Source organism: Tamandua tetradactyla, chromosome 4 (genome assembly GCF_023851605.1).
Source record: "Tamandua tetradactyla isolate mTamTet1 chromosome 4, mTamTet1.pri, whole genome shotgun sequence".
Lineage (NCBI taxonomy): Eukaryota > Metazoa > Chordata > Mammalia > Pilosa > Myrmecophagidae > Tamandua > Tamandua tetradactyla.
In genome coordinates this window covers 141,123,898-141,147,115 of record NC_135330.1, presented here as the reverse complement: position 1 = coordinate 141,147,115, position 23,218 = coordinate 141,123,898, and the positions used below count along the sequence as shown (strand labels likewise).

Genomic DNA, 23,218 nt, shown 5'->3' with positions numbered 1-23,218 from the left:
TGCTTTTAATAAATATCTTCTTAGCCTTACCTTTGCCTCAGGCCTATTGAGTAAGTTGTATGTGTGTGGCCAATAATAATTAATGTGGAGCGTGGGATTATAACAGATGACTTATGAGCCTTGTACATTATGGAAGGTGAACAAGCAACAAGAGAAACTTTTTTTTGAGAACATTGTGTTACTTTAGCCATAACACTTGAAATTGTATGTTTCATTAGTACCTGATAAGTTTTCTGCTTATTTAGGTCTTATGCAGTAAACTAAATATACTTGTAAGAATGTGAAAGAGGAACATTTTCTAGATACTAGCAAGAAATTTAGAGAAAACAAATGGTGAAGAGAACCCTTTTAAATTAAAAAATAAATTAAATATGTTTTCATGAATATGCAGTTTAAGAAATAAGATTTGACCAAATATCTTTAAATACCTTTAGTAACACGTGCCTGTGTTACGTATGTTTAGGTGCTTATTTTAAAAAGAGGAAAAGAATATATATATATCTCAGCAATCACATATATGTTATTATCAGCAGGTACATTGTTCTTATTCACTGGTCAAAATTGTATGTGTTTCTTCTATATGTATTTATTTTTAAATGAATATACAGTATATTTAAATTAATATAGTCAGTTAAATCTGTGCTATATATAACCATGTCCTCTGAATTTCCCTGATTTCATTTTAAAAATTTATTCCTTATTAAATTATTTAAAATTTTAGAATAAAATAATTTTGTGGATTCAGTGTTGCTGTTTATGCCATCGTAATTTCCAAAATGCAGCACATATAACATCAGTGATTCCTACAGCCACTAGATGGTGCACTAGAACCAGATGTATCTTAGAAGAGGGTCAGAAAAAGATTCATCTAGAACCCTCTAGTGGTGTGTATGACGATTTAAAAATGGAAGGTGATTGTCAGTGTTCTACAGAATATCATAATTTAACAATGAATAAAGAAAAGACAAGATAAACTTAAAACCAGATTTTCAAAGTAATTGCAACATTTAAAAATACTCAATTCCAAATGAATCTGAAAATACCCCATATTCCAAATTGATAACCTATAATAAATATATGAAACTCATTTAACCAATCTTACCTAATATTCATTTTAATTCATATAAAAATTTATATGAATTTTTCATTTTAGTTCTCTCGAACCAAAAAAGGAAACTTAAGGCACTCACATTTCTTACCTATCTGGCTTTATAAAAAACAACTCACTCGGTGGTAAAAATATATGTAAAGTTTACCTAAAGGTATGCTTAACAAAAGTAGACACAATTTTTAAATGTCCTTCCTTCTTTTATGAATTAAGAAAGGTATGTATTATTTAATCCTTTCCTTGATGATTTAAGCCTTTATAATTAATATCAGGGGCTATAATTATTAATGTCAGGTAATGACACTATTTGAAGCACATTCATATGCATAAACATATTGATCCTAAATGCCTGCATAGCCTATGAGTTTCCCCTTTTTCCCTTGCCTCATCACTTTTCACTGCTGATCCTATATTTCTTGCTTCTAATTTGGCGTCTTAATTTATTCAATAGGATTCTAGGGTGATTTAATGGTATTTCCTACAAAGTAAAATCATGGGCTTTGTGAAAGCTATGCATCTTAAAGGTCTTTTGGGTTTTCCAGCTTGTGGTTGTTAGCTTAGACCTTCAGATAAGTGGGTGCTACTACTGTTCATAATTTCACTATATTCATTAATTAACTCATTCTATGTAAAGCTCCAAGCTGACCCTCTGTCTAGATTCATTAGATAAAGCTTAGGGTTTAGTGATGCCAAGATAACATATCAGTTTTCAGGGAAAAATCTTCTAAGTTGTTTGATCAAACAGCTCACAAATATGAGCAATATTGGTAATTACTGATATATGGGAAAATAGAATAGAGGTAGCACTAAATTTGAAATCAGGAGACAAAAAGTTGAATTCATCTTTGACCCTTAACTGGTTAGATGAACTTAAACATGCTATTCAATGTCATTGAATCTCAGGTTTTCTGTTTCTTTAAGTTTGACGGTAAACATAGCATGTTACATAATTATTCATCATTCATCTTTATATTGCCAGTAAATATAGTGACTAACACAGGGACTCAATAATTATTTGTATTGAAATTTTATGTATTCAGATGTGCTATTGTGAGCAGTAGTTCAAAGCAAGAAAATTGGGTTAATTTAGTACACATTTATCACAATGGACTATAATAAAATCTCTTCAGACTCTACTAATGTATATAGTTCAGAAAATTTGGCATAAAGTTAGTGGTTAATATGCCCCTTTTGCCATAATTTTCATAAAACAATAACAGTATTAAAAAGTATATTTCAAATACTTAGCAAAACATAATAGTTTTACCTTGACAGCACCGAGTCATACACAAAGTTAAATAAACAAATATTTTTTAAGCATTTTCTGCGTCAGAGGCACTACAGAAGTTTTGTTAAGGCAGAAAGAATCACAGCTCCATCTTCAGAACTTGTCAGTAAGTCCACTAGAGTCATGAGTAGTCATGACAAAGGTCTAGTACCTAAAGCCCTATGACAAAAAGGTATAAGCAGGTGATAAAGGAGGGCAACGATTGTGGCCGTTACGGACATTTTCATAAGCTGGGCATGTAGGACCCTTCTCGTCTGACTTCTGTTCACCTGTTTAGCCTCACTTACTCTGTCCCACTTCTACCCTATTTCTCAGCCATACAAATAAGTGAACCTCCAAACATGCCTAGACATACAAGCCCATGGAGCACATTCACAGTCTCCTCCCTGCCTGAAATGGCCTGCCTCGCTGCCTCATTTCTTCCTGCCTCTTTAGTTGGCAGACTCCTATTTCTTTTCCAAACCCGCCTCAGTGTTACCTTGTCTGTTAAGGTCTTTGACCATCGCCCCGTCCATCGTCCATGACCTTAGAGCACTTAGTACATTTCTGTTTGATGGTCAGAAAGGAAGGGTGTGGGGGAAACATTAGAGCAGTAGAAACAAGACATAAGATGGACGTGAGCGTAGGGGAGAGAGAGACCTCGAAGAAGATTGTCAACACCGCCTGTTTGGTTAGGAGGAGGGAATGCTACCAACAGTAGTCGGGATTCGTAGGTGGGAGCCAGCGGCTTATGACTGAGGACCTGAAACGCCCCAGGCCCGGTGCTCAGCTCTGCTACTGCTTTACTATTTTAATCACCTACAAAAATCCCTGTACAGGAGTGCGGTTAGAGCACTCATCCAGGGTCATGTAGTGGAAAAGCGTTAGAACTAGGATCAAACTCCAGTTTCTCTAGAGCCTCAGACCAGTTTGTGAATGACCCGCCGTCTCACGTTCACCTGAGCCGCGTTCCTAAGTATGTCTCCCTGGCGGTACCTGCCAGGTTAGTGATGGCGTCTAAGGTACTTTGAAGTAATAAGTTAACAAGCCACTTAGATGACCGAATTGTAAGACTTTTCATTCATATAGACCCGTCTTTCTCCCCAGTCTACTAAAATTGTACTTCGTGAGAAAGCCATTGAAAAAACACGGAGCGGAAGCTTAATAATGAACTAGTCCACTCCTGAGTGCTTCCTCAGAGTACAGCCCCCTGAGAGGGCATGGGGCGAAGCACAGGTGAAGATGGCAGCAAGTTCCTCACCCGGCGGGGCCGGCCACCTCCGCACACAGCCGCCCGCAAAGCCTGATGGGAAGCCCTGCGATGGGGAGCCCCGAGAGCGCATGCGTGTTGCCACTGCAGCTCGGAGCGGGTGGTGCGCCTCTCTAGGAGCATCACTCCGTGCAAGCAACACATTTTACTGCCACCACTAAAAAGAAACAGAAAAATTTAGTTTGGTGGCAAAATGTAATGAAAGTGCTGCTCTTATTTTCTGTAATGGGGAGGGAGGAGAGAGTCTCTAATCTGTTTTAGAGATTTGCTCTTTAGAAACATTTTGGACCTAGTATTGACAATCACTTGCGATTATATGAACATAGGTCCCGAGGCTGTGCATATTGTACTTACTTCTGGTTTTGAAGTCTTACCTGTTTAATTAACTTTAAAAATATAGGGGCACAGGGGTCATTCATTGGTAGAAATCTCACCCGCTATGGGGGAGACCTGGGTTCAATTCCTGGCCCATGCACCTCCCCAAAAAACAAACAAGCAAGCAAACAAAGAAGAAACAAAACTTCAACAAATGGTGCTGTAGTAATGGGATACTCACATGGAAAAAGGATGAAATGTGACCCCCACCATACAGCATACAAAAAAATAATTTGACCTGTTTCATATACTTAAAAAAGTCAAGATTTCCAAAATAGCCTGCCAATTATTATCTCATGTAAATAAGTGAATTGGCAAATGAGGGTTTTTAAAATCCTGTTTGTATCGACATATCAGTGACAGAGAAGAGAGTTTTAAAATGTCACAGGATCTTATGACTGTGCTCCTGAATTTTCTTCCTTGGCTTCTAGCTTTATTTTAACTAATCCATCAAAGCTGCTAGTAAGGATGGGTGGAGTATTAACATCTCCATCCTTTATACTTTCATCTGTTCTGCTTAAAAAGAACTATGGATTTAGGATTATTTGGTCATCTTATCTGCATGGTTACATTAACTGCTACTGGTAGATTTTTTTTTGTTTTAATGATAATTATTAAAGATGATGAGGAGCTGAGTTTTTATAGAAAATATCACATGTTCACCATTAACAAATATATAAAAGAATGTTTATAGTGCTTAGAATAATTCAATAAAAGGTCTTTGTAACTAGAGATAAAAAGAATTATGCAGTAAATATGTTGTTTGAAGGTTAGAAGAATACCTATTTGAGCAACAAAACAGAAGGCTCATTCACATATCATCCCCAGTACTAGCAGGGAATGGCCAGTGTTTCCATATGACTGAAGATTGGGACAAGATAAGGGCAAGGCAAAAGATGAAGCTGAAATCAGTGGGGACTCTATCACAAGGCTCTGTGTCATGAGATAAAGAGTTAGACTTCATCCCACAGTAACTGGACGTCACTACAGGAGTGACTTGATCAGACTGTCTTTCAAATACCTTAGAGGTAATATACTGGAGTGGTTGGGGGTAGGCGATTTCAGGACATAACACAAGGGAAACAAAATCATTAGAAATTGATCCTGGCAGAAGGTGGCAAGAACCTGAAGAATAGCAGACCACAGCAGTAGGAACAAACAGGAGAGGACAGCTGGGTAGATATTTGGAAGGCAGACCCAACAGACGTAATCATCATATTGGGGCAGGTAGAGAATAAGAGATAGTATGACATGAGACCTCGTAGATGAGACTGTCTCTCTTCCAGATAACAAAACAAGAAGGGGCAAGTTTTGTGTCAGGTTGATAAATGATCAATAAAGTTCTGTCATGTTGGGGTTGCTCTAGGGGACTGCCCATTGGAAATGTCCTATATCACGCTGGTCCTTGGGACAGAGACTGAGGTAGATACTTAGCGGAAAATATAGTGAAAACCCTGGGAGCACAGGAGAATGTACGCAGGTGAGAAGTCAAAGTTAAAATTTTCATTAAAAATTTACATGATAGGTAAAAGAAACAGAGAAAAAGTAATCAGAAACATGGGAGAATAAATGGTGTCAACTACATGGAAATATGAATTCAGAACAGTCAAATAAAATATTGTCCTTAGACTTTGAACTTTCACATTCTGTAAAGGACTCTATTATTAGCAAATTTAAATCATTTATATTGATTTGTAGATGAGCAGGGGCTAGCCTTTATAATCAACACGTTGCTCTGTCCGGTAAGCGGTAATTAGGTTCACATTCATTCGCAGTCTGCTTGCCCACTTCTGACCAGATCTCTTGGTTTATTAAAGCAGTATTTTAAAATATTGAGAGAAGTGTAGAGTGGTGGTTAAGATTGTGAACTTTGACATCAGACACCTTGGGTTCAAATCCTATCTCCGCACACTGACAGAATGTCTCTAAGTGGAAATAGTTATTGAAACTACTTCATTCGAAAGTTGTGGAAGTTAAATGTGCTAGTATCCATAAAGTGCTTAGAGCAAAATGTGGTACATGGAAAGTGATTTTTGCTTTAATACTATTTCCAATAAAGATACCCATTATAGAACTGCATGGGGGAAAAAAAGAACAGATACACTTGATCTCCTTCATACATAATGTGAGACAGTCAATTTGGTCCAGACAGTTCATTGGGACAGAGACTAGCATGTTGATTATTTGTCTGATTGAATTGACAAGACCAAGTGAATCCAACACATTATCAAATTGGTCTGCTTGGCATATAATAGGGAGATCAGGATGGGCATCTAGTGGCTTTTGAAAACCTTTTCATTCCTTAAAAATAGCCAACAGAGATCCAGTGTTAAGTTCATTTTCTTTAAACAAAAGCAGAAAAATCTTGAATTCCCTAACTATAAAACTGAACGTCTTTTATTGAGCATGTGTCATTGGCCAGGCACTTGGCATGTGGAATTTCCAGGTTTCTCAGTAGTACTGCAGGGTGGACACTATTCCTATTTCACAGCTAGGAAAACCATGCTTCCATAGGCTTAACTCCCTAGCCTGAGATCCAATTGCAAATCAGTTGACTGTGCTTGCATGTAACATGTGTTGGGCCTGTGGTATTTTTTGCTACCGTAAAACCTGGAGGAAGGAAGGCAGCTTGGTATCTCCCTGGATGAGCTTGAAGGGCTGGTAACCACAGCTTTTTCTTGGTCTCTAGATTTCCAGTTCCTCATCTTATAAGTACCTCACTCCCTTCCAGATCTAAAATCTATGAACTTTTATGAACTACTAGTGTAATAGAAACCAAAAAGACAAGATAGGAATCTTGATGCTGGTTTTTTCCTCATATGCAAATACCATTCCTCAAGTGAAACAGGTTGTCACAGCAAATATGCTGAGCCTTGAATGTAATGAAGCTCATTTGTCAGTGTCTGGGGCCCTGTAACTTGGTGAACGTTAAGCAGGGACACATTTCACAAATGCACTTCTGAACCTAAGAAAAAGCGTATGTTTCCTGTTGCAAAAGGTGTTCCTTTTCAGTTGCTTGAGAAAATAACAGAGAGAAGCTGATGAGAACACGGGTGTTTTGTTTAACACAGCCTTTTTCAGACTGCACATTGCTCTCAGCTGTACTGCTCCTATGCATTTTAATACGAAAGGGCACCTGGCTTTTGTCTCAGGACACATGTACCTTTCGGCATTTCTTTTGGTGACATGGGAGGCACCTGAAAAAGTTATTTTTGTTTAGAGGGTTTTGGGAATCCATTCAATGCTTGGTGTTTTCATTAGACTTTATTATGCCTTCTGCTGGGTAAAAGTCATAGAAAATACATTGAGACTCAATCCTTTTCTTTAGTAAAAATTGAAAGAGACAGGCATTCTCAAACTAAATCAGTTTGTTTGTTGACTGTTTTCATTTTCCTGGGACACTTAATTAGGATTCTATATAAATAATGCCTTTGAGTGTGTGTGTGTGTGTGTGTGTGTGTGTGTGTGTACACACATACCCACAAATTGGCTACATTAGCATAGAAATTTATATTTTACATGAACCCCCAAAAAGAGTTTTTTAGAATGAAAAATAGCAAACCCTCTTTTTCTGCTGTGTTCTCATTTTAATCTTTATTTATTTATTTTTACATGGGCAGGCACTGGGAATCAAACCCAGGTCCTCGGGCTTGGTAGGCAAGCATTCTTACCTGCTGAGCCACCGTGGCCCACCCTCATTTTAATCTTTAGAGGACTATTTCACTTTTAAAAATAAAAGCTTTTGTTACTCATTTTGGTTAACCTGTTCCTTTTTCTGAAATTTTCATGGTTTAGTCCAGGTTTTTTAAGGAACTGGAGGAGTGCAGATTGTGTTGGGAAAAAAGGTCAAATTCTTTTTCTAAAAATGCCAAAGGTGCACATGGCTTAGGGATTTATCATGGAATATAGAGACCTTCACTTCAGAATTGAAAACCTAAAAGTTAATAACTGGATTGCCAGTATTAGGCCACCGGTCACCCAGATGCTACCCTTTATTTTTCTTGTATGTTGGTAACTTCATGACACAACATTTAAAAAACTTCACTTACAAAGAATTATTGGTAAAGAAATACCATATCATTTTCCATAATTTCATGGAATTCATATAAAAAAAGAATAAAGGTGATCTAGTGGTAGAGTCAAAGCTTAAGATTATTTTGAAGAATATTAAGTATATTTTCAAAGATTTTACCACTATGGATTGTATGTGTATAGAAAAAAGGGACAAAGACAGTGGGCATGCTATTTTATTTTTTAGCTTGTTTCTAGGGATAGTTTTAAAGACAACATTCAGTGAATTCTAATTCAAATTAATTTAAGGAAAATCTCTATTCTTGGGGAAATGAATGGAAATTGTGTTTTTATGGTGGCCAATTGTTCAGCCTGCTGCAAAGCAGCTGCGTACATTTGAAGCACAGGCCCTGGAAGGTGTCTCACTCCTTTCACTGTCCAGGCCAACACTTTCCCCAGGAAACTTTTCATGGAAAACTTGCCCACCACTCAGTCCCTATCACTGGCTTTTTAAAATGAACTTGAGCTTTCTATTTTCTAGCACGTTTTTAAAGGAAAGAAAGGAGGATTAGAAGAAAGATTCTGTTCTTCATTATATCCTTTCAGTACTTGTACACACACACTGCTATACATCTCACAAACTTATTTATCATTGGAGTTGGTTTTTTACTCACATCGTGAAATCAGTTCGTTACCTTAATTTGTTTATAAAATTGCTCCCTTTAAATTGCTTCAAAGTGCAAGTGTAAAATATAATATGCAGTTAGAAAACATGACAGTCACTACTAAAATTATGTGTATCCATTTCTAAATCTTGATTAGTCTCATAAGAGCATTTATTAATTTTAATGAAATGCTAGTAGGTATCAAGTGGGATATAATCCACACCAAGACCTCTCCAGTGAGGCACCTAGCCAGCCTCTGCCTGATCAGAGTAGCAGCTCCCCACATACATAGCTCAGCCCCTGATTTTGAAGAAAGCTGTGAAGGTTTTTTTTTTCTTTTTTTTCCCTCCCTATATTTCTTTTTAAATACATGGAGGGAGACTACTCAAACTGTAGGTCTATTAATAAGGCAGTGGAGGCAAAGAAAATGGCATGCGTCAGATTTTCTCCTATATTAAAAGTTTACATTTTTGTAAGGAACATTTCAGGGAAAACCCATTCTTTGCTCTGATAATTCAATTTACTATTTCTGATATACTTCATTTTCAAGTGAGGGGAGATGATTAAACCGTGGCCAGAATATCCCTACATACACACACACACCCCCTTCAACAATGTGTAAAATATAGCCCAATTCAGTAAGTTACACATTCACAAATCCTGCAGTAAGCAGAAGTGCCCATCCTTTGTATCAGGGCTCGGCAAACTTTTTCTGTAAAGGGCCAGATAGGAAATAGATTTGGCTTTGTGGGCCACACGGTCTCTGTTTAGCTGCTCAACTCTGCCATCACTGGAAAGCACCCATAGACAATATGGAAACAAATGAGCATGGCTGTTACTGAACGTGAAAAAATTGAATTTAGAATACTTTTCACTTCACAAAATATTATTCTTCTTTTGATTTTTCCCAGCCATTTAAAAAGGTAAAAACCATTATTAGCTCATATGCTATGCAAAAAACAAGCCACCAGCCGGATTTGGCCTGTGAAAAGGGGCATAAATACCATTACTGAACAACCAAAACTAAAGTAGAAGTATAACTATTATAATTTTGAAGGTGAAATTGGAGTTTTAAATGCGTAATTGGATGTACCAGAAAATCTACAGAGCACCTGAGACATACACAAAAAGACAACGCTATTTTAAGGCATCCCAGCCTCTAACTCCTTCCTGAAGAGGTGAGAAGCTCTCTGTCCCTCTCCCTTTTGCCTCTGCTAACTTTCCAGGCTCCTCCCAATTCTGGGCACCTTCCCCTCACTCTCTTTGCAATGACAAGATCAGAGTCCAGCAGCTTTTCTGACCCTATGACATGCATTGTGCTTTACATATGACTCTTGTTCACCAAGGGAGAAGCAGACATCTCCCTCCTATGCAACTAATTTTCCAGTTAAGAAAATCCTTTATTTTTGCCTTCTTAAACCTTACACTCTCTGCAGCTGGTCCCATAGTAACAAAGCATCTACCTAGGAGATGCCTGCCTGTCTGTGACAGCCACCTAGCTAAGTTCAGTATACCAAAGATAGATGTGTTCTTGAAGAGAGGATTTATATAAAGCTCAGCTTATTAGAACCCATGTTCATGATGTAAATTAAAAAATATATAGGGATGGCATGTAAATAAAAGCATGTTAAAAATTGCTGTTAACATAATTTTATATAGTAAACCTGAATTTTTTCTTTTTTATAATTCTATATAGTAAACCTGAATCCTTTTTTTTTTTTTTTTTTTAGTTTCTGTTAAACTGTTGGTCAGTAGACACTTCAAAATGCAGATTTTGCATCCACAGGACATCTAGTATGAGTCAGAAGTTGAGGTTTTGGATCAGTCCAGGCTCCAATGTGAAAGAATCTCTGACAGAGTTACCTGGACCCTCCTATGAGCCAGAGTTAGTGCATCAGCATATCTAGGTCTAATTGCTCACTCATTATTCACCCTCTTCTGAAAGGGCCACTTGATCCTAAAAGGATCCATATTGGCAGATAGCATTGATTTACCAGTTGAATGGAAAATGCTTTGGTCCAACTCAGTCTGGTTCTGTCACATAGGAAGTATTTGGACATCAGGTTCACTCTGTGTTTGTGAGTTTTACAGTTTTCTTAATTCACGTGAGCACTTGCTTGGTACCAATTCTAGGCCCCCGGGGTACTGAAAGAAGTAGAGGCATGATCCATGACCCCTGACTGCCAGTTATTGAAGAAACTGGTAGGAGAGAAAGGCATCTTCATAACATATTGTGATACGTGGATACAACATGAAGTGAACAATTCAGAGTTACCTAAGAAAGTAACATTGACTCTGTTAGGAGATATAACAAAGTTTTATGGGGAAAGAATTATGCATTCCACTGTAGCATAGTGAAGAAGTACTGCCTTTGGAGATAATCCCAATTTTTTACTGGCCTTGGGAAGTAACTTTACTACGCTGAGCTTCGGTTTTCTCATCTGTTAAGCAGAGTTAACAAATATTCACTTTGCAGTTTTATACGAACAGATCAGCATCCCCACTATCCCTGAGTGCACAGGAAGCACAGTTGCTGGCCAATGGATGGAAGGGGCAGGAGGAGAGAAGAGTTTTTGTGGGGTTGCCTGGGGACAGGGCTTCTGTTCCACATGAGAGCCAGGAAAACAGCACACCTGGGTCAACTATTGTCACTCTTCCCCTGAGAGCTCATTTGGACAGTTGATAGTGTATCTTTTCCCAGCAAAGCCTTTGCTTATTTTACTGTCCTTACAAGTCGACTGAGGGACCTGGTCAAATTACATACTTCTTCAGGCTGCTTTATACCGTGAGTTTCAAGATATGGACTAACTTGATGATTCCTCAGGGATCACCCTAGTTTTTAAGTTGCTAAAAAAGCTTTACACTATTAAGATGTCTAAGGAATCTTTGCCAGTGGACAAGCAAAATACAGTGTTTATGAATATTGTATACTTAGTAGCTAATTTTAGGGGGTAGGGCTGCCCTACCTTTTCATGAAATGTTGTGTTTATTTTCCATGACTAATAGATGGATAATTGTGTCCTAAAATATCCTAAAGGCTTCTGAGCAATGTGCAGTTTTGGAGAGGTGGTATTGAAATGAAACATCATAATTACTCCTTATAGTTCTTTGTGAATTCCAACCTTAGAGCTAATCACAGGAGTTGAACTCTAATATTCCTTTTAAACCCAGGAGTGGTAAGTGATTCCATTCAGTAGCAATCATTCTGTAATGCTTTTTCATATTTTAACTGCAGAGTGATTTACCCATAAATCAAGGATGCGAGTGTTAAACTAACTTGACAGAGTTCCCGGCAGGAGAGACAAGATCAAAAACCCCACCTGCCTTGCTCCAAATCCTCTGGTGAGCTGGTTAGGTTTCCTGGACAAAGGATTACGAAATAGAGAAGGCATTGAGACCAACAGTTACCCAAAATAGAGTGCTGGCTTGGCGATGATGGAAAAACTGTAGAACCCCAAAACCATGTCCCTTTGTTTCTTCCAGGAGAGAAACCCTACAAGTGTACCTGGGAAGGCTGCACCTGGAAGTTTGCTCGTTCGGATGAACTGACAAGGCATTACCGCAAACACACGGGAGTGAAGCCATTCAAGTGCGCGGACTGTGATCGAAGCTTTTCCCGGTCAGATCACTTGGCACTGCACCGCCGGAGGCACATGCTGGTGTGAAGAATGCAACCTGTCCAGCTGAGCGTAAGAGCTGGATCTCTTAGTGGCACCCAATTCAGCAGGGCTGAATCCCCTTCACAGTGTTAACACAAAGGGCATCACCATCCCACGATGTCTGAAACCAGAGCAGGAAAAAGAAGGAGCGCTTCTCCTTTTTGGTCTGAAGGTAACCCCCATCATGACTGCACGAGAACCTTCCTCACGCTGGCCTCGGAGATCAGTGACATACGTGCTGAAGAGACAGGCATTGTGTTCCATGCAGTGTCCTCTGCCATCGAAAGATGTGTGTAGCTTGTACACTTTCTGAGCTGTCAGATGTTTTCTTATTGATTCTTTAAAGGTCAACTACCACACATTGATGGCTAGAGCAAGACCTTCTAAATTGGGATTATTCCTCCACCTTACCCCCACCCCCCACCCCTTATCCCTTTTTACAAAGATTTTAGTTCCTACCCAAGTAAGATAGAACATGCATCCAATCTGTTACCAGCAAGCAGCATGAAAGTAGAAAAGAAGAAGCTGTTGGAAAGGTTCCATTACCTGCAAATAAAGGGGCTCTCAAGCAGCCCTTTGCAATGGCAATGGTGGAAATCAGATATCACCCGCAACTTGTCATTATGCCATGCCCTGAAGAAAACCAACATTGAATCTTTCATTTGTTTGTTGTTGATTGTTTTTGTTTTGTTTTTATTCTGTTTTGTTCATCTGTTCAAGCAGAGGGGCAGCGACATTTCAGTCGAAGTCTAGTCCCAGTGTCTGCCCTGGCACGGACTGGCACAGAGGTGTTCTGTAGTTGAATAGGAAGAGCCTGTCTAAAAAAAACTACTGCCCCACTTCAAATTGCAGTGTTCTGTCACCTAGGCATCATCTCTTCCAGCCCCTAGTATTTGATTACAAGGAATCGGGGGGAAAAAAAAACTTTTCTTAGACACACTGGCACCAAGGTAAGAGGTGGGGCTGCCCAGGCAAAGTCAGTGAACATGAAAAATCAGACAAAGCAGAGATGGAAATAATGCGCCTCTTGAGGAGAAAAGCAATAACGAATAAAAGGACTTTCCTACAATAACTTCACTAAGGACTCACGTTACCAATTTTCAATACTTACTAAAGGGATTGTAAAAAACACCCCAGCATTTAGATGTCTTGGTTACATTTCTAGCATCGAGGTAATCTTTCTGCTGTTTGTTGTCCTGCTTGGTTGGGTACCACAATTAAAGATTATGCTCCCCTTCTCTTGTTTGAAAACAGTTATTTGGTGACTAGAAAGGCAAGGGAGGCATAGCAGGGAATTAACTCTCGGGTTAATGGGTCAGCTCTCCTTAGAACTGAGTCAGTGGAAAGGGAATGCTCCCCAAGGAAGACTGACATGGTGCTAGTTTCCTCTCTCGGAGAGCCAAGGATAAGCGACTCTCCAATAGGTACTTCTATGCCAATTCCATTTTCTAAACTGCATGAGTGCCCAGTGGTCCTCCCCTGGCATCTGCAGGGATGCTGAACCCACTCATCCTGTGCTGAGCATGAAAGGAAGTTGTAGTTCTATCACCCCCCTAAAAGTATGAGCCTTTTTGCAACTAGCAAAGTATACAGCAGACAAAGCAATACATCACCAACAAGCATTCTTTCAGAAAAATAATTGTATTTTTCCCCCACTCAAAGCTGTTTTTTCAGCTTTATGTGGCTAAGGGGCTTGGTGAGGTTTTTAGTTGTTAGGGTTTTTTATAGCACCGATATAAGAGGTCTCTGGCAAAGGCCTTTGCAATATATTTTAATTACAGACACTTGATTTTGGGAATCGCACAAATTAATTAACCTCACATTATTACTAGCTCATTTTTAAATATTTGAACATTCTGAAATAGTTCCTGGTTACAGAATTCTCCTTTTTAGGATTATCTTCTAGTTCAGATCATCTGATTTTGATAAAGCAAAGAACTATGACCATTGAAACGAGGAAGATTTGGGTTAGATGGCATTAAAAGGAATTTTTAAAACTGTTCGTCAAGCGACAGTATAGTAATTTTCAGGTCAAATTACATCTTCAAAAATAAATGTTCTATGTTTTCCTCCAGGCCTGAAAAATTCAGTCAATTCCCCTACGATAAGGGCTGCAATTCTATTAAAAAGTAGCTCCTTTAGCTACACGATCAACTACCCACCAAACACTGGGGTTTTTTTTGGTTTTTTACCAACTGGAAAGTTTTCTATCTGTACTGTATGCAACACCTACTTTCCATCGCCTGTGACCATTCACAGTAGTAAAGGGCTTCTCAGCCTGCCAGCGTGGGTGGATGGTCAGTGGCAAAAGAACAGAGAGTGCTGAACACAGCCTGAACCCCTCAATGCCCATCCTGGAAGTTGGTAGCTAGTAGGTGAATCACTCAGGTCAAGTGTAGATTTAATTCTTCCTCTTTTATAAGCGTCCATCTGTTTTTCTGCTGAGAGACATCTTGGGAGCGGTGCAGGGAGAAATGGGTTTTAGAATTCATAGAACTGACAGGCAGCGGGACCCCCCCCCTCTGAGTTACAGCTTGATTTAAATATAGCACAGCATGAAATGACCTGCTTCTCCCTTCTAACTTGGGGAAAATTCAGGGAAAGGAGCTTTTCTCTTCACCCTCTGAAAGTGGAAACCAGACTGAGATGGTAAGTTAAAAGATAAGATCTGTCAGCTGTTTCCCCTTTTAACACATCCATACTTCTAAGGAGAGATCTAAGCACAAGTTAAGTGAATGAGCCATTGAGCTGATATAGTGGAGATATTTAAATTATGCCTAAGGAACTGAAACTCATTTCTGACATGTCTTGGGACACAGTAAATTGTCCTTGCTGAGTTTTCAGAAGTGTTTCCCCATGGAAAGAAAAATGGTTTTGGACAGAAGGAAACTGATTTTTAAGCAGGGATTCCTTCAGGAGTGGAAAAGCCTCCATTTCACTTTATGTCAATTTCTAGCCTCTTTTTAAAAAGCACAGTACATAATGAACAAAGGAAAAAGGATAGAATGCTAAAGGACCCGTCAGTCATTCCCTAACTAGGAGCATTCTTTGGTTTTAAATTTGGAGCTATTCAGTTTGAGCTAGAGTATGTGTATATTTGTAAACTTAGACACATTTTGTTATAAGGCTTAAGAAAAGCTGCAGTAGGCCCAACTATCTTTTTGCTTTGTAGAGTTTGATTTCAATGGAGTCACATATTGGAAAATTGGTGAGGTTAAGACTTTGGGGTTTTAATAGATTCCCTTCTCACACTTTTTTCTGAAGTTGGGAAAACATTCACACTTCCCCAGCCCACCTCCAGCCCCATCCTGACAACTGTACATAGACTCTGGGAATCCTGTTTGATTTGTTGTCTTAAATTCTGTTAAGGCTTTCAGATTAAAATTCTGAGTGGCCTGACCATAAAGATTTTACTACTGCCTGGTATTACTTTTACGAAACACTATATGACATTTATTTTCAAAAGCTGTGGAATAACAGTAATTAAACCACATTTTTCTTTTAAACATGGGCACTTTTTATTCTCTTTAAAGTTTAAACAGGAATTAGGAAGATTATTGTCACTTGAAAAAGACTTTTAAAATGCTACAGTGTTTACAAGTGCCAGTTATAGATGATTAGAAAGATCATTTTCATTATGATTGAAACTTGGAATAGGTTATACAAAGATTGTATTCTGTTTTACACAACTTTTTTTTTTTTAACTTTAAATTGCCATTTGTGTTTTCAACATGAATATAATTCTGCTCCTTGAAGTTGGTTCATTCGAATGATGGCGAGTATATGGATAAAGATGCAGTATTCCTTATTCTGTACTTTATTTATTACACTTACCAAAGTTGCAATTGAATAAATCTGGTGGGGTGAGGCCTTCGAATGTATTGATAAGTCTTTGTCATATAACTGCTTAGAAAGGTAGCTGTGATTTTGTTATAAAGGTATCTCGTTGTTTATAGTAAGGATTGACAGAATTTAAGCAGTGTTGAGAGTACCACACCCACGTTACACTGAGAGTTCCAGTCTGTGTAGATGATACTGAAAGTGATTTAATACTTAGGAATCATACTAGGCCAAGGAAGCCTTAATATCCACAGTCCATTATCCAATCTTAGATTTTAGTCTTTACTAATTCTTGCAAATTTAGCAGGTAAAATGTATTCTCTTACAACTTCATTGATCAATTTCTTCCTTTAGTTTTACTGAGGTAGTATATCCCATTAAAATATCTTTTCAGCTTAATTTTTTTTATTTAGAAAAGGGGTTTTGATAAGTCATGTGTTCCATATTATATTTCTTTTTATCCCTGTACTGCCTTCCACTTATCTATACAAGCACTCTCAACACATGCACATCTGTATACACAGCTGTATATGCAGTCTGTTGGCTTCATACCTAATAAATATCAAAAAAATTTTTTTGAAAGGAAGAATTTGTAATCCATGCTGTCTAGAAATGTAAGTTATTTACCTTAATAGGGAAGCAGCTTATAATGCTATATATGACTTTGCCTGCATTTTATAGTTAAGAAATGTACATAAAAATTAAAAATGCTATATTTTCAGAGTTTCATTATAGAGTAATGTCTGTTTAGCAACCCATGTCCATTGGTACTTTAAATATGCTAAATACTGAGCAACTGCAATAGGAACTCAGATTTTCATATGAAGTTGAAATAGGAGGATACTGCATCTTTAAAAGATAGATTGAAGATATTTTACTGTATTCGTAACATGTGATAGTGGAGAAAATATTTTCAAACTCAGATTTTACAGAGGTTGTAAATAGTTTGATGAAGTATGTTGGGAAAAAGCTTCTAGTTTTCATCACAATAAAAAAAAAAACTTGTTCAGATATGCCTTGTATATCTTACACACAATTAGTGATATTGCCATGGGAATGCAAATGTTCAACTTTGTCAGAGCATGTTTCTTGTCTACAAAATGGAGTGACCACTAGTCTTGGTTTAACCAGGATGGTTTAAATTACAGTGAAACATTTTGAGTTACAGACAGCTGATTCCAAACTCAAAATGTCTTGGTCTGAAAAGGGCAAAACATCTGCACAGGATTTTATTGTGCTAAAGAGAAGCATCCTGCAACCACTCTCTTTTCTCAGTTCTTTCTTGCTCCCTCAACAAAGTGGTTTTTGATCAAAAATCTATACCAAGTTTATTTTTGCCTAATTCCAGAGAGAACACTTTTAGGTGTGGTTATATGTTGACAAGATTAAATGCCATGGATATGGCCACATGGTAAATGAATCTATACTGGCAATAGAAATAAGCTAATGGCCATTTTCAGAAATGAAGTAAAAGCTGAAAGTGCCTGTCAATAAACAGTATGATCGATGAGATTTTCCTATACTTTTACACAGCAATAATTCATGATACTGGGTTTTTTCCCTCCACACTTGGAGAACATATACACAAGGTATATATATACACACAGTAAATCAAATCTGTTAACACACACACCAAAAAATCATTTTGTCTTTTAAATATACCTAATCTTGTTAACATTAGCATTTCTTAATTTGATCTTTCTCACTTGCAGATTATCTGAACATTAAAGTTATCTTCAGTGTACACTATGGCATATGGCAATTATAATTTTCAGATAAAAACTTTACTGTGATTTGCCCCAAATTTATGACTGTGTATAGCTTATAAAGTTTTGCTCATTAAAAAAAAAAATTAGAGCAAAACACTGAGGGTTTTTTGTTTGTATTTGTTTTACTTTATTTTCTCTTATTTTATCCACTAGTATCAAATGCACAGCTCCATCATTACATTTCTTCTTTTCCTTTTTCTCTAATATTTTCTGATTTCTTTTAAGAACCCCTCTAGAATGAATATTGGACAAAATCATTTCTCCCCATAAAATCTACTGAAATACTTATAGTAAGCCTAAGGCTTAGTAAAGCCTTAGCTTTAACTAAGGTCTGCAATTCTGAAAACGACCAGATTTTACATTCAGAAGTTCAAAGTTTTTTTCTATAATTACTTTACTGCTAAAAGTGGAGTCATGGATAGAAATATGCAATAAGATTATGTGAATAGACACAAGCCCTGGAAATTCTCCAGCCCTAGCGTCTCAGAGCACAAATTCACCCAAACAAGCTATTGAGGCTATTGGTAAAATTATACTCTTTCAGCGCAAGCATTTTGTAAGGGCAATTTAAAAGCATGACTGATTAAACACTCAGGCTTTAGACTGTGAAGACTGCCACAATGGTCTGTGTTCTCCCGAACCAGACCGCGTGCCTAGAAAAACCATCTACTATTTCCTCCAAGTTTCAGATAGGAAGAAAGAAGGAAACATGCCAGGAGAGAGGGAGGAAAACAACCACTTTAAGTGTCAAAGAAAAGCTGCGGGGTTCCATAATCTCCCTGAAGTCAAGTCTTCTGTTGGCCTTTCTCTGCATTGTCTAAAATTGCTAAAATAACTTGAAAAGTCAAAAATTCATCAAACCATGAAAATAATAGCTATCCCTATTGGACACTTACTACGTGCCCAGCAGTATGCTAAATACTTTTTAGACACACGGCCAATAATCTGTATAAAACTTCAGTAAATTTTGGATGGAAAACTGAGGCACAAAGAAGGTGGCCATGCTGTCCACAAACACAGAAATAGTGAACTGCCCGACAGGAATTTCAAGTCGCCTCTGTCTGCCTCGGGAGCTTGTGTCCTTTCCACCACACCACACTTCATGTATGTTCCCAGCAGCCAACTCCACATATTTCTAACTATTTCATTATGGACATCATACAAGCAGTCATCATTTTTTCCAAGTTAAATATTGGAATCCAGCATAACACATGATTTGATGAAGGCTCAGAATATTTAAAATTAGAACTCTCCTGGCAAGTCAGCCATGAGAGATCATTATAAACAAACAGCAACAACCTTATGTGTCCCTGAACTTGTCACTTTCCTCCTAAATCAATCAAAACTCTTCCCTATATAGTAGCATTTTAGCCTGACAGGGTTTTCTCATCTCTACATATTTCTTTGTATGTATAGTAAAAGCTATTCCATCAATTTAGAGCTGATAGTTATTAATTTCAAAATTAATGTGAAAATTTCCTCTCCATGGAGCTAATTACTATCAGAAGCCATTCACACAGTTGTTAATGGGATGCTGATGAGCCAAGAGAGAGAACACCTTTTCAAATTTCTCACCTAACAGCACCAACTTGGTATGTATAAAAAGTCCTATAAATTTGTTTACAGCACTGCTGTGCACTTCAGTGTTATGGAAGACACTGCCCAACATCAGAGAAATGAAATGCTCTCCCCACCTCCCCTTTTTGCTATGTAGAACAAGGTCTCTGACAGTATTGATTCATGGGCGTTCTAAAACATTGAGAATGTCATTTCTCATAGTGTTTTCTGTTTCTGAAAATGAACCTCCTGAATTACGATCTTGCTCCCCTGCTACTTGGCTGGGGGAAGAGATAAAACCTGTATAAGCAAATCCCCTTCCATGCTGAAAGCAAGTGTTCTGAAGACTATTCTCAGTCAATTGTGTTTCGCAAGCAATAATTTCTCAACAAAACCACAACTTAAAGTGAGTTGAGAGAGATGAAGTATGGAAATAGATATATCAGTACTTTTTCTTTCTAAATTTCATCTCTAGAAATTTAAAGTGCTTGAGACACGTACAAAGAAAGAACCAATGACTTATTTATTCTAATTTTCCCAAAGCATGTTAACCAAGACTATCAGAGTCTCATTTTTGCTGAGAAATGAGGGTGAATAGGGATCCAAATCTAGCAGTGAAAGTGTCCAAGCAATCAAAAAGTTATTCAAGAGATACACCAACAGCTTCCCTTTTCTTCTAATTTCATCCTCTAAAGATACAACATAAAACATAATAGAAAATGCCTTTGCCCTACTTGTATTTCTAGTTTTCTCATAGAGGAATTTTGTAATTACATCCAGACTAAATATATAGTTTGTTCCTCAAACCTCATTATATCAGATGGATATTGTTGAACTGGGGCACTGGTGCCTATATTCAAGGCTCTTTCCTATCAACTTGTCTGTCCACAATTTGTTGTGTTTAAAGATTCATTAAAAAAAAAAAAATCACTGCCCCCCATGGGATAGTGGCTTTGTTTTAATCACGTCTTTGTGGGACACGTTGCATCACATGGCTAACCAACCCTCCTCCGTGGATGTGAGATAACCTACTTGCAAAACCAGCTTGAAAACACTGTCTTACGTATTATGTCGTCCTGCATCATGATGCGATTATGTGTATCATAACATGCTCATTTAAAAAAAAAAAAAGAGAGAGAAACCAGCAAATTCATGTTTGTCCATAGAAGAATGTACTCGGAACTTTCTGTGTTGTGAAACGATGAGAAACAGACCACCTTTAAGATTCCCACCTGCCACTTAAGATGACTTAGTTATAATTAGCAGTAGCCTAGACGTCGCTCTTGGTGTGTGGGGGTCAATCCAAACATCATATTCTTTTGAATAATTCTCTCAATTGTATTTGAAAAAATATATGAGAATAAAGGAAAACATCATCTTTGGCCAAATCAAGCAGGCATCTTCTTACTTTTGCTTAATATTTAGCTCATTATACATGGTTATTGAATCACAAGATCTTTCTGTGTAAAAATACAAAAACATCCCTTGGTTTACAAAACATTTAGACTAGGCTTGAAGCCTCAGAGCTGCAAATTGAATAGATGTGCTGCATCTGATTCACTTTACAGATGTAATTTTAGAAACAAAAACTCTTGTTCTCTGACCCCAGAGAGTTAGCCCAGAGGAGGTCCTACGTGTCAAAGGATAAAACCCCCAATGATGCTGGCAAGCAAATGTGTTAATTTTTTCAATCTTCATTTTGTTTTTTTTGTTCGGAGTTTTAATTGCAAATGAATTTATTTCTCCGGCTTATCTAAAGATCTAATTTCCCAATAGTTTCCTCTGCATTTATATACTCTGTAGTGTTTAGGCAACCCCTGTTATAAGTTTATTAATATTATGTAAGTGTTGTTCTTGTATTTATGTATAGTGTATGTATTGTAAATATACTCAGAGCTTTTTTCCTTTTACTGTAAAATGGTGATTTTTTTTTTTTTTTGCCCTATGATAATGTAAAGGGAGACCCTCCTAATGAGATTCTCTCAGAGGATGATTATTCCAGTCTATTCTCAGAGATTTAAATGAACAAGTGTTATCGTTTTTAATGGTGTCTCAGACATATTCTGTTGGTGCATTGCTTTTCTGTATTCAACTTTCCTATGAATTGAGCTGTGAACTGAAATAGAGTTTAAACCTTTAACTGTATGCATTTGTATAATTATCTGAATGAAGGCATGAAGGTTAAATAAAGCATTTTGTATGGAACAAAACTTCCTAATTATTACTAAGGCTGACTCAGACACTTTGGAAATCATAGTTATTAACCATTCTAATTAAACCTTTGTTATGAAAAATTTTACCATTCGTGTATAGTAATTTAACAAAAACAGAACAAGATAGCAGCTATAATAAAAAAAAATGAACTGGGTTTTTATTTCATAACAAGCAGCATCCAAAGAGGGATTCCTAAGCTGATATTTTAATGAATATAAAGTAAAAAGGGGTCCAGAAATATAAAGTGGTATGAAAAAAATACATTTTTCAAAGCCTAGAAATGAATTCCCATGAATTACAATTCTTCAAACCTTGTGCATCATTTAAGTGGAGAATGACCCATCTAGCACATGTCAAGGCTACCTGATTTCTGTATGTTTTTGAGAAAACTGGATTTTGAAGTTTTTGAAAATAAGACCATTGATGAGTAGAATACTTTAAATCATTGTTAAAATGAACACTTGAAAAATGTTTATCTTATTACGTAGTATCCTTCAGTTGAAAATCTATTAGAAAAACCTATTCCATAAGAGGAACTAACAATGGTAAATACCTTTTAAATAATTATATAGAACGAAAGTAGGTGATAGAAAATACTTATGAAAGGATATAATACTTGAAGGAAGGTTTACTGGGTGCCAGGCAGTGTTCCAAGCATTGCAGGTTTTTCCTTTGCTCATTGAAAAAATCCTATGAGCTAGGTTCTTTTACTGCCCTAATTTTATAGAAGAGAAATGGAGACACTGAAATTTTCAGGACTGGGGTCCTTAGCCACTACAGGGATATGGGGTAAGAGGATGGAGAAAGTAACAGGAGATGGGTGGGGAGGTGGGAAGAGATTTAATAGTAAGGAGTATCATGGAAACATTCAATAAGTGCCTTTTAATGAGGTGTGCACAAATAAATATAAATAAGCCCAACAAAATATCCTTCATTTCATACTTGACCAACCAGTGTAGTGTGTGACTCATAAAAATCAGACTCAAATTGTCTTTGACTCACTTTACGACCGATTCAATCTACTCCCAAATGAATGCAGAGTTCTGTGAAATTGTCCTCTTGCATCCAAAGGGAAATGTATACAGAGAGCCAAGAGGGCCACAGGTCACACTCCATTCCCATCAGAGCACACTCCCTACCCATTGGTTCAGAGGTTAACTGCACTGTTGCTGTCACTTTCCCAAACCCCAGTGGCCCTTTGAGCACCCGAAGGGGGACATGGGGAGTCAGCTCCTCTCCCACTGAAAGCCTTCTGAGTTCTTCCAAGGTGATTATAACACCCACCTTATATAAAAAAAAATCACCCATTAAACAATTATAGGGCTTTTTGAAAAAGGTAACTTGTTTGAGCCACTTGATTACTTCTTCATTTTGGATATGACTTTGTAACAAAATGGTAAGTTGAATGGCATTAGATTTTAAATGACTTTGGCCTGATTTTCTGTGTGTTCTCTAAACATCACACAAGCAGCACATCAGCTCT

General features: G+C 37.5%; 1 protein-coding gene and 1 long non-coding RNA gene across 7 annotated transcripts in view; one reads left to right on the top strand and one right to left on the bottom strand.

The window, feature by feature from the left end:
* The window catches only part of LOC143681422 (uncharacterized), a 38,463-nt gene extending 34,748 nt beyond the window's left edge, over window positions 1–3,715 (bottom strand). The window contains exon 1 of one of the 2 annotated variants that reach the window (XR_013174602.1): window positions 2,875–3,715. This is a non-coding gene — a long non-coding RNA (uncharacterized LOC143681422). The remainder of the gene's footprint in view (window positions 1–2,874) is intronic. The other variant, XR_013174601.1, reaches the window with a different exon arrangement.
* The window catches only part of KLF12 (KLF transcription factor 12), a 483,475-nt gene extending 465,233 nt beyond the window's left edge, over window positions 1–18,242 (top strand). For all 5 annotated transcript variants that reach the window (XM_077158427.1, XM_077158426.1, XM_077158429.1 and 2 more), the window contains one exon: window positions 12,180–18,242. In XM_077158427.1, the coding sequence (XP_077014542.1) occupies window positions 12,180–12,361 (182 nt within the window). In that variant the 3' untranslated portion in view covers window positions 12,362–18,242. The remainder of the gene's footprint in view (window positions 1–12,179) is intronic.
* The last annotated feature ends 4,976 nt before the right edge of the window (window positions 18,243–23,218 follow it).